This window comes from Pinus tabuliformis, chromosome 6, assembly GCF_031772625.1.
Source record: "Pinus tabuliformis cultivar Carrire ecotype Pingquan chromosome 6, CPIR1, whole genome shotgun sequence".
Classification (NCBI taxonomy): Eukaryota; Viridiplantae; Streptophyta; class Pinopsida; order Pinales; family Pinaceae; genus Pinus; species Pinus tabuliformis.
The window spans coordinates 1,917,906,031-1,917,918,359 of NC_142292.1; the positions used below are offsets into that span (position 1 = coordinate 1,917,906,031).

At 37.0% G+C, this 12,329-nt stretch overlaps 2 protein-coding genes, 1 long non-coding RNA gene and 1 pseudogene across 3 annotated transcripts; 2 read left to right on the forward strand and 2 right to left on the reverse strand.

Annotated features, from left to right (window-relative positions):
• On the reverse strand, positions 1-345 carry LOC149266854 (protein PMR5 pseudogene; annotated as a pseudogene).
• Positions 346-3,481: 3,136 nt separating this feature from the next.
• LOC149266855 (uncharacterized) lies at positions 3,482-5,570 on the forward strand. The gene is made up of 5 exons (XM_089409369.1): positions 3,482-4,435; positions 4,760-4,820; positions 5,049-5,123; positions 5,286-5,357; positions 5,463-5,570. Exons 1-5 carry the CDS (start codon positions 4,032-4,034, stop codon positions 5,568-5,570), a joined length of 720 nt encoding a protein of 239 aa, XP_089265495.1. The 5' UTR covers positions 3,482-4,031.
• A 648-nt stretch (positions 5,571-6,218) lies between these two features.
• Positions 6,219-10,169, forward strand: LOC149266856 (uncharacterized). Its single transcript, XM_089409375.1, has 11 exons — positions 6,219-6,595; positions 6,920-6,980; positions 7,176-7,283; positions 7,446-7,517; positions 7,623-7,721; positions 7,919-7,975; positions 8,080-8,212; positions 8,366-8,471; positions 8,593-8,704; positions 9,383-9,760; positions 9,846-10,169. Exons 1-11 carry the CDS (start codon positions 6,219-6,221, stop codon positions 10,167-10,169), a joined length of 1,827 nt encoding a protein of 608 aa, XP_089265501.1.
• A 184-nt stretch (positions 10,170-10,353) lies between these two features.
• On the reverse strand, positions 10,354-11,744 carry LOC149266857 (uncharacterized). Its single transcript, XR_016260329.1, has 3 exons — positions 11,505-11,744; positions 11,114-11,193; positions 10,354-10,779 (listed from the first exon to the last, which is right to left on the reverse strand). It is a non-coding gene; the product is annotated as an uncharacterized LOC149266857 (long non-coding RNA).
• Positions 11,745-12,329: the final 585 nt, after the last annotated feature.

Here is a 12,329-nt window from a genome sequence, read left to right on the forward strand (position 1 = left end):
TCAATTCCCTATACCCTTGGAAAGCAAAGTGACATACAGAAGCTCGTTCCATGTATCAAGGACGCCTGGTAAACACCAATGGCTACAATCTGCGAACTGCTCAGGATGCTGCTTCTCATCACTAGTAACGGTACTACTGTAAATTGAAGGGTGACCATCTTTGCGAAATTGGGATAGTCCTGTGATATCCAGCAGAGTAACAGGAAAAATCATAGTCCATATAACTTCCTTCACTATGGGCACCTGAGGAATCATTGGAGGCGAGTATCCTTCAAATTGCACTGGTTCAGTCTGACCATAGCATTTCTGCCCGTTCTTCTGATTCCAATAAATTGGGCTGCACATTTACATCAATTTTATGAGGAAAACCATTTCGTATACCTAAAATAAGAGCCATAGCTACTTGAATAGATTTTATGAATATCTTGGAATTTGATATATCATAAGAACAGTTATATTTTTTTAAAGTTTAAACTTCCAATTCCAAAATATTCATGAAAACTGCAATCCACATCAAAATGCCCTATAATATATACAATGTGTGTTTGTATAACACCTCTTTGCAAATCACTGGCTATTATTTTCTAAATAGTTAGGAATATCTTGTTGAAATTTGGGGAGTATAAAATTCCAGGGTTGATCCTTAGAAACTTACGAAATAGAAACTCAGGAATATTCGCTGAAATTACAAGATTGGGGTTTGTTTTGAGAGTAAAGCTCAGAGGAAAATAGAACTGTAATTGTAATTGCTCTGCGTCACACGATGCAACATAAAACAATGGAACGGATCCCCTAAATACTTTGGAGAGGAATATTTGCTCAGAGGAAATAGAACTGTAACTGTAACTGAAGCAACATAAAACAATGAAACGGATCGAGCGAATAATTTTGATTCAATGAGATTATAACGGCTGAAATGAATTAAGAAGAAACTGTAGAGCCGAGGAAACCAGAAGGAAAATGGAATAATAAAACTGAGATGAATGGACTGGGTTTTGCTTTGAGAGCAGCTCAGAGGAAATATAGTTGTAATGGAGGTTTCTCTAATTCAACTATTTTAATTCAAGAAACATAAAATTAGTATCATTCATGATGAAAGAAACCTACCAGTAGTTGGGTTAAAGAAAACTACATAGAAAGAACAGAGCAGGGTTAAAGATCGAAAACTACATAGAAATAACAGAGCTAGAATTAATGCCAACCGAGAACAGAGCCAGAAGATCAAAATAAAACTAAAGATTAAAAGGAATTAATGGGATTGCGAGCGGACTAAGAAGAGAGAAAAAAGATTGAAGTACATAGCAGACTTAAGCGATTAATGAGATCCAGAGAGAATTTAAAAGCATTATCATTAGGCTACGAAGGCCAAGAAAAAGGAATTCTCTTCGAACATTTTTACAGGTGCCAAAAATATTTCAACATAAATATGCTACGAAGGCCACGAAAAAGGAATTCTCTTCGAACATTTTACAGGTACCATGGCAAATAATTTTATAAGTCTATCGAAATTAAAATTAATTTAATCGTATCTTTAAAAAAATTCCAGAACTTCAAAAGGCACTCTGTCAACCAATTTCATCAGTACTAATGTCAAATAATTCAAGAAAGATATTAAAATTAAACTTAATTTAACCGCACATTCACAAAACCTTAGAAAACAACAACCCACAGTCTAATCATATCTCATTTGTCAAGCAATTTCATCAGTACTAATGTCAAATAATCGAAGAAACATATTAAACTTAAACTTAATTTAACCCCACATTCACAAAACCTTAGAAAACAATAACCCACAGTCTAATCATACTTCAAAAGCAAAAGCATTTGACCATGTGATTTTCGCTATCATATAAGATTAAGCATTTGACCATGTCATTTAATTTCATGAAAAGAGTAATGGAAAGTGAAGCAGATATGGCTGCAATGGAAAGTACATAAAGCTGCATCAGTTGTAGAATAAGCACCGGGAAAATGCGAGAAAGCAGAGGCAACAATGCCTTATTTGGAATGGAATCCTTGTGCATAAATGCGAAAAGCGAGAAAGCAGAGGTAACAATGCCTTATTTGGAATTGAATCATTCTGCATAAATACAATACATTTGTATGTAATATATATCAACATAAATTTTTGTTACAATGGACAATAAAAATGATTACACTTTCCAACCATGCCATGTGATACGATTTCTACACGTATTTTAAAATCTAAATTAAGTTAATCGATTTATACAGAATTCGAAAAACTTAAAAATAGCACTCCAACAATTAAATTAACTTTGAAAAATAAAAAATAAAAATAAAAAAAACAGTACTCAATTAATTTCATTAATACATCAAAATTTAGAATTATTTTAGTTGAATACTCACACAACTTTGAAAAATTGAAAACCAATGCATTCAAAAAATTTAATAACTCCCAATTTTATCAAAGAACCACGCCCAAAAACCAATGCAGTCTCATCCGATCTGAATTATCAGTAATCGCCAGTTTAATTGATTCCCCCCAAACCATGATAGCAGTTTAATTAATTTTTCCCCCAAAATCATGATAGCGTGTTATGGTAATGGAAAATACCTGAAATTTTAATTCGCAAACTGTACCACCTGTGCACCATCTCCTCATCTCCCTCCCACAACACGTGTACTGCATCACTGCGATATTGCTGGTGAGAAATTTATTTAATGAAAACTAAGACATTACAATTCTTAGCTACAGTGTTGTGTTTGATCCCTAATTCCATCGAAAACATCACACAACTTTGACAATGGACTGTTGTCCAATAGGTAGCTTAGTTTTCGAAAGAATCGGTGGGTCTTTTAAGAGAACTCACATTGAAGAAAGCATCCATATCAGATATAGGGATGGTTGAATGTGTTTATCCCTGGTTCCAAACCATTGACATTTCAGCGCGAAGCATCCATTTAAGTTGAGGAATTTAAGGTTTATGAGACTTGTAAAGATACCATTCTTTTAAAACAGTTTTATTATCAAGGCCCACATCTCCATAGTTGTCAATTACACTGTTTGATGATTGATCCATCCAAACAACGACATCCAGACCCCAGAAGATGAGCATGGCTTTGAATACAAGATGGATTTTAATAACAGTGATAATGATATACTTTGTTTGCTTGAATACCAAGAAGCTCCTAGAAGAAATCTACTACACTATATCGGAGTTGTCTATAATGCGACTTTTTGAGATTCCGGTGACGGAATCCGGCGGAAGAAATTCACATGAAATCATGATTTGTTGCAGTTAAAATGGTTTTTTAACTGCATATTCAGATTCAGCACCCTGAAAAACCCCTGGGACGGTTTCATTGTGCAGAAATTAGCTATCAAACTTGGATTCCAATAAATTACTGCCGGATTTTCACCGGAAAAAATCGCCGGAAAGGCTTTCAAAAAGTCGCGTTAAAGACTACTCCCACTATATCATTTATTGGATTTTAATTGATACAGGCATTTAGGTCTTCAGAACTGGCTGCTGCTAGCATTTTTGCTTCTACCAACAATGTTCTAACACACAGGAAGATGCAACTGAAATAAGTAGCTGTTGCCACATAGTGCTCACACCTCAGACACTCATGAGGCAGGACAACTGCAGAGCTATTCTGCTGCCAAAGTTTTGTTAGTTAAATTCTTAATTCCGAAAACTATGGAGTATAGCATGAAATCAGGACGCTGCAGAAAATGGACAATTGTTTGCTCTTGTAAAGCTTTTACTTGATAAATTATGAAAGGCAAACCAAACTGCAAAAGGCCTGAGACCCAGTACTCTGAAAACCAACCAGATCGATACAACCTGAAACCAAGTACTCTCAATACCAACCAGATCGATACAACCTTTTGTATGAGCTGAATATCCATGTATAAGCAATGAAACAATAAAGCAAGAACTGTCCAACAAGGCTGCAATTTTTCTTATAAAAATATCTCCCACCGCAACGAGTTCATAACAGAAATTTAATGGCACTCCCCTGCACACACAATTTACATATTAACACTCCATTGCAAACGTCAGCGAATGAGCTCTAAAATAAAGGATGAAGGAATGACGCCGATTTCAGATCCTTGCTGGTCACCGGAACTGGCTGTTGCTGAGCAAGCTCACTGTTTCCATTCTGACAAAGGCCAATCAGACATAGAGTCAAAATTAAGTCCTCAAGGAGTAACATTAGTTCCAGCTGTAATAGGCTTGATGGCAGTTTCCCCTGACATCAAAGCTGATTTAGAGAACCCTGTAACTGCTGAGGAAAAAGAAGTAAAAATGGACACCAGCATTTCTGCATCAGAGGATGTCAAAAGCACGTGTGATCCACAAGAAAATCTTACAGTTGCAAACTTTGATGGCCCAATGCATGTGGATAGTGAACTCACCAAAAATCCAGTAATGGAAGAAGCTATACATGAAGAAGAACACAAAAGGAGGCAAGCACTATCCAACCATTTCTATTTTTACTTTTTTCTTTTAAACTATGTTTCAGTTAGGGTTCAAAGATATGCCCTGCACTGATTAGGTTCACATGTTCTAACCTTGTTTAAAGGATGCAGATCAATTTGCATATATTTAGCCCGAGGTTCTAGCAGTCTCTAATACCCACAAAATTTTCTAAATCACATATGATCAATTTCCGAAGTGACTGTTGGATGCATCTTTCTGTTATATTGGCACTCTGTATACAGAAAACTGAATAGTCTATCATCAGTGTTCTAGAGATTTTTGTCTAACTATCAATTCTGAATTGTTGACAGACCATTAATATTGACTGCAATGGACTGTGGTGATCGGAACAAAATTGATATAGATTTGATGGTATGTTTTGCTTTCCTTCTTTCACTTTATTTCATTGTAGTGTAGGTTTTGATTGCTATGTTTCTTTTTAAATGGCACTGATGTTTTCATACAGAATTGTATATGAATAAATGCATCTGCATTGATAAGGGCTGAAGTTTATCAATGTTAGACTCATTTAATTCTGCATGTATTTTTGGTTGAGTTTGCTTATAGCATGTGCGCATTTGGTTGGCTTTTTCCTGGCAGTCACCTCCTGAAGATATTGGCAAGGCCGATTGCACTCTTGATTCAAACATGCCTGATGCAAAGGAGAAAGAAAAGGTTTATCCATGTGCAATCTATTTCTTAATATGCTGAAGTGTAAATAGCGTCTAAATGCCTATTCATATCAGCATCACCAAAGAATTTATTTCTCCATTCTGTCTTTCTTGCTTTAACTTTGTCTTTGTACCATGCACTTTTATGTGCTTCTCTTCTTTCTAGACACTTCCAAATAGTGACAAGGGTGATGACATTATGGATTTCAACGTGGCTGATGCCAAGGAGACAGACAAGGTTTGTTGGTATTTTGTTATACAACTTTATAATATGCTTTAATATTTATTCTATGAAGCTATCTATTTTCTGTTTTCTGTTTCAAGTGTCGTATCATTACTGCAGTATATGTTGTTCCTCCTGTCAATGTTAGAAGCAGTTATCTTAGCAGCTGTTTATTACCTAATGTTGCTTCTTGACATTCAAACAGTAAATTACAGCACGGTTTTCTGATTAGGATAATCAACTTATGATCTTTAATTTACTCATGCTATTGTCAACTTGGAGTTTATGGTTCATCTTTTGAGGCTTGTATTGAGTTCAGAACTCTGGATAGTCAAACAGTATTTATAAGTGTATTTTTTTGTCTGGACATCTTTATGCTTATAAACTTATAAAACTGAAAAGTGCTTGCTTGGCACATGGACTTGGCAACCATTCTTGCAGCAGAAGTTGCTTCAGTAGGGGAGAGAAATAAAGTGGAAATTTCTAAGGATATGGAATTTGAAGAAGAAAATAAGCAACTTATTCAGAATACAGAGCATGATGAATGCAATCAGCGGACACCTGAAAAGGATAATAGTATTTTCAGAGAGAAAACAAGAAGACACAGGCTTTAAAGGACAAGGACAAGCAGGAAACAGCTAAACCAGCAGTTAAGGGAACAGGGAAAATCGTCAAGGGTGATTTATGTATCCAGGGGATAGATAGACCTGGTATGTCTGGTCTATCTGAAGAATGTCTAATTTTTCTTATAAAAATATCTCCCACCGCAACGAGTTCATAACAGAAATTTAATGGCACTCCCCTGCACACACAATTTACATATTAACACTCCATTGCAAACGTCAGCGAATGAGCTCTAAAATAAAGGATGAAGGAATGACGCCGATTTCAGATCCTTGCTGGTCACCGGAACTGGCTGTTGCTGAGCAAGCTCACTGTTTCCATTCTGACAAAGGCCAATCAGACATAGAGTCAAAATTAAGTCCTCAAGGAGTAACATTAGTTCCAGCTGTAATAGGCTTGATGGCAGTTTCCCCTGACATCAAAGCTGATTTAGAGAACCCTGTAACTGCTGAGGAAAAAGAAGTAAAAATGGACACCAGCATTTCTGCATCAGAGGATGTCAAAAGCACGTGTAATCCACAAGAAAATCTTACAGTTGCAAACTTTGATGGCCCAATGCATGTGGATAGTGAACTCACCAAAAATCCAGTAATGGAAGAAGCTATACATGAAGAAGAACACAAAAGGAGGCAAGCACTATCCAACCATTTCTATTTTTACTTTTTTCTTTTAAACTATGTTTCAGTTAGGGTTCAAAGATATGCCCTGCACTGATTAGGTTCACATGTTCTAACCTTGTTTAAAGGATGCAGATCAATTTGCATATATTTAGCCCGAGGTTCTAGCAGTCTCTAATACCCACAAAATTTTCTAAATCACATATGATCAATTTCCGAAGTGACTGTTGGATGCATCTTTCTGTTATATTGGCACTCTGTATACAGAAAACTGAATAGTCTATCATCAGTGTTCTAGAGATTTTTGTCTAACTATCAATTCTGAATTGTTGACAGACCATTAATATTGACTGCAATGGACTGTGGTGATCGGAACAAAATTGATATAGATTTGATGGTATGTTTTGCTTTCCTTCTTTCACTTTATTTCATTGTAGTGTAGGTTTTGACTGCTATGTTTCTTTTTAAATGGCACTGATGTTTTCATACAGAATTGTATATGAATAAATGCATCTGCATTGATAAGGGCTGAAGTTTATCAATGTTAGACTCATTTAATTCTGCATGTATTTTTGGTTGAGTTTGCTTATAGCATGTGCGCATTTGGTTGGCTTTTTCCTGGCAGTCACCTCCTGAAGATATTGGCAAGGCCGATTGCACTCTTGATTCAAACATGCCTGATGCAAAGGAGAAAGAAAAGGTTTATCCATGTGCAATCTATTTCTTAATATGCTGAAGTGTAAATAGCGTCTAAATGCCTATTCATATCAGCATCACCAAAGAATTTATTTCTCCATTCTGTCTTTCTTGCTTTAACTTTGTCTTTGTACCATGCACTTTTATGTGCTTCTCTTCTTTCTAGACACTTCCAAATAGTGACAAGGGTGATGACATTATGGATTTCAACGTGGCTGATGCCAAGGAGACAGACAAGGTTTGTTGGTATTTTGTTATACAACTTTATAATATGCTTTAATATTTATTCTATGAAGCTATCTATTTTCTGTTTTCTGTTTCAAGTGTCGTATCATTACTGCAGTATATGTTGTTCCTCCTGTCAATGTTAGAAGCAGTTATCTTAGCAGCTGTTTATTACCTAATGTTGCTTCTTGACATTCAAACAGTAAATTACAGCACGGTTTTCTGATTAGGATAGTCAACTTATGATCTTTAATTTACTCATGCTATTGTCAACTTGGAGTTTATGGTTCATCTTTTGAGGCTTGTATTGAGTTCAGAACTCTGGATAGTCAAACAGTATTTATAAGTGTATTTTTTTGTCTGGACATCTTTATGCTTATAAACTTATAAAACTGAAAAGTGCTTGCTTGGCAGATGGACTTGGCAACCATTCTTGCAGCAGAAGTTGCTTCAGTAGGGGAGAGAAATAAAGTGGAAATTTCTAAGGATATGGAATTTGAAGAAGAAAATAAGCAACTTATTCAGAATACAGAGCATGATGAATGCAATCAGCGGACACCTGAAAAGGATAATAGTATTTTCAGAGAGAAAACAAGAAGACAGAGGCTTTAAAGGACAAGGACAAGCAGGAAACAGCTAAACCAGCAGTTAAGGGAACAGGGAAAATCGTCAAGGGTGATTTATGTATCCAGGGGATAGATAGACCTGGTATGTCTGGTCTATCTGAAGAATGTCTAATTTGATAGGGTTGAGGTCAGATAGGTCTAATATTGTTGAAGTGATGTCTTATCTTTGCATTGCGTCTTCCGTTTCTTGCTTCTGATGATTCTGCTTTTATTAATATGGTTCTTTACGATCCAGATTCAAATGTTCCAACAAAGGCCACCACAAGAAGTAATCCTCCAAGCATACAATTACCTGTTTCCATGGGAATGTCTAGTTGGCCTGGAGGATTTCCTCACTTGAGGTAATGTCTATGGACTATGGCCTCTCTCTAATTTCTTGAGACTTTGAGTTGTGAGTGTAACAAAAATTTATTATGTTTTGTTGTTTAACATGTAACTAATCCTTCCAATTTTACTTGACAGTTATTACTCTCCTGCAGCTGCGGCAGCTGCTGCTGCTGTGGCTGCTTCATGGTTAACGCCTGTCTCTATGACAGGAATGTCCTCAACAGAGAACAGTACAGAATCACTACAGGTGATACCAAATGTGCTCTAGTTTGAGATCTTAAGTAACGTGAAGAATGTTATAAAACTGTGGCTTTAACATTGTTCATGTAAGCTGTAAGAGAACCATGGGTGTTGTTTTCTTTCAGAGCCTCCCAGCAAACAGTGCTATTTGGTTATTACATCATAGATTCTTAATATTCAAGCCTTTTAGCATCAAAGATTTAAAATTGTTTGGTGAAATGCTTTACTTTGTGATTTTATGTGAAGAATGTTACAAACTGTTGCTTTGACATTTTTCATCTAAACTGTAAGAGAACCCTGGCGGTGCTTTTCATTGTATGCCATTGCAGCAAACAATGCTGCTTCACTATTACATAATCTGTTATCATTTAAGCCTTGTGACATTCAATATTAAAAGATCTGTAAAAGTTAAATCGTCTGAGGAAAGTTAGTTTGAGAGTGAGGCGTGATGATCTGTAATCACAATGATGACTTGGTAAGGGAATATATTAGTTATCCCTGGATTCAAGGATCAACTGTTTGTCTTCTGTTTGTGAGAACTTTCACATGCTTTCAAGAATACAGAAATTGTAGCCTGAAGAATAGTCTTTAATTACAAGCTACTCTATATTGGTTTACCTTTCACTTCACTTGAGTTTTAGCTATTACATGGTGTACTTATTGCATACTCAAATCTTTTCTGCAGCTTCCCTCATTTCTATTCCCCACACACCAGTCACGGAAGCGCTGTGCAACACATGTGTATATAACCCACTTCATTGATTGCCAGCGGCAGATGAAATCTAACCCCTTGTGGGCTGCTTCCTATGGAAGTTCAAGTGGTCTATATGGAAATGGTTTAATAGGAACATCTGCAAGTACTTCTCTGGCACCTGGAGGTAGATCCCATGACTTACCTTGGACTTGTCTCAAGGATAAAGGAAGTGCTGATGTAAATTCTATTCCTGTAAATGTAAATGGGGCAAAGAATAGGGAAGGTAATCCATGCATGGATGCGCTGGAAATAAAGTCTAATTCACAACAGCAAACTCAACCATCACAGAAAAAGAGTCCAATATTTCAGGTATGGTGGAAATTTAAGTTGACATTTAATGAACTGTTGACTAATAACAAACTGCATCGGTGTAATATTTCATTTTCTTCTGCAGAATGGATCTATTTTCAGTCTGCCTTTTGCTGGTGCAACTTCTCTCAGTGGCAGTAGTACAGGAGCTGGTAACACAACGGAAGGAAATGTTTTGGTAACTGCAGCTATGTTTTCTACTGGCAGTACTACATCTACATGCACTTCTTCAGTCAGTGGTGCTGGGAACAGTTTACTTGATGGGAGTGTTGCAAATGCTGCAGTTTTACAGGCTCAACTACTTAATTCTGTCATCCAGCAACCTACTTTCCCTTTCTCTATATCACCTGCTCTCTTTGGAACAACATACAGTGGACCTCTAGTAATAACTATGGGAATATCAGGATAGTGAAGAAATGCCATAGCATTTCTGGCAGCAACGACTACAGAGTTAATGAGGTCTTCTTCACTATGTGCAAAATCTCTGTTAAAGTCAGTGTTCAGTATCAGAAAAGAACCTGTCTTTGAGACAAACGCCAGCAGAGGGTGAAGAACCCACCTCAAATCCTTGGTGGAAGAGGATGGAGGCACACTAGATGCATCTTGAATCAAAGTGGATGAAAGTGTGGTTGTGACCTTGATACGCTTATCTAGATTTGCATCCACAAGAGCAGAATAAATGGCTTTCATAGTAGATACCAATGTCGATACTGCTTCTTCTGATATCCCTTGATGGTTAACAATGATACTGGTTATGAGGGTATCAGGCATGAAACCCATGACGTTTTTCTTCAGCCATAATGCTGCTCGTGACTTCGATTTTCCAATGTCCTTCGTTTGCTCATACTTCATACTCACAGCCACCTCAATCCCTGTCCCAGAAAAAGCTTCCAAAACAATGGGATTGGCAACCAAGAGCCTAACATGGAGTAGATCATGTTTCATCAGCAGTTCTACAAGCTTCTTAGGAGATGGCAGGGTACTGTCCTTTGAATCATATGACACTCCAATTGATGTTCCTGACAACACATAAATAATATTATAGATCAAACCATAAGCTCAAAGGAACACAGAACTGTCAAACGTTTCTAAACAATGCCTATCATCAGCTCCTACATGCTCGCTAACTGTAACACAGTTCTGGAAGATTGTGCATCGGATACCAAGACCACATTTTCCCATAGGACTGCAGTTTGATTTATGAACTATTGGGCCAAAGGGTCACAGACTCAGAGCCATTCAAATTTTCCTTCGGCATTCACCATTAAACACAAATTCTTCATATTTTCCATAACAAAGGGAAGAAGACCAAAATATTCGAAATTCAACAGAAAAAAACCACCAATAACTTACATCTTATCAGCTTCCCACCCAGGCTGCCCCATTCTTGCTCTACAAACCGTCACCAGAGTAAGCTTAAAATAAATAAATCCCTGCAGTTATTTAGAACAGTAATAAGCGATTCTTGGAAAACCTAACAGAGAAGAGTAATAAGTAAGGTTAAGCAGTCAATATTTCCACCATTTAAGCTCAGAATATAGCCCAAATTTGTCGAAATAAAGCACGAATTCGGCCAAATTCGTCGAAAGAAAGCTCAAACTCAAGCAGAATCCTCGAACGAAAGACCGCATCCGGCCAAATTCGCCACAAAAACGTGAATTTGCTAAAAGAAAAGGTGCAACCGCTGAAATTTAGTCAACAAAAAGAATCGAATGCACTAAAGTCTCGCAAGAGAAGAACATACCGCAATATTTCAGCTCACTGTGTCAAATTAGCGTAGAGGCTGAACCATAAAACGAATTGAAGGGGTCAAATTTAACACAATTTCGGAACCGCCATCGTTATGGAGAAAGGCGTTGGCATACAGTTTTACAGTTGAGGTTTTGCGAGACCCGGGCAATAGAACTCGCGCCAGCTGCAAAGATTGTCGGTTGAGACCAGAGACCATGCCAAATAATTGAAGGAGACGCTGAATGCTCGCTGAAAAATATTAAAAAGAGACTTAATACGAAAACTGTTTGTCCGCTGAATGTGGGCGACACGTGTCAACTGTAGGGACAAAGGGACGACGAAAGTCTCTTTCAAAGGAAGGCCTATCGGCCTAATTAACAAGTCAATTAAAAAAGATGTGATATAGTATTAATAAATTAATATAGAAAGAAACGATATCTTAGAAAAACTAATAACATAAATTTATGTTAATCTTAATCTTTTTAACAAATAAATATCTATCAGGTGAACAGTTCTTAACCTTTCAGTCTCATAGTTTGATAAACCCTTTCTCTTGCGACCCCGAAGCACTAGTAGATATACCCTCTTTTTTTGTATCGAATTTTTTAGCTGAGAACCTAGATAAGGGAGATGAATCAAGGGCTTTGTTTGGAGTCCAAGTGGTTTCTACAAAGATTGGTCTAGCTCCTCCCCCTGTTTCTGGTTAGGTTAATAAGGAGGAAAACCCTACTTAGTAAGAAGGGTTTGAGAATGGAGTGGCCACTGCGGCTCCCATTGTGGAAGGCGATAATACCCTAAGGGAGCCAATATCTAGAGGGGACCTGCTTAGTCAAGCAGG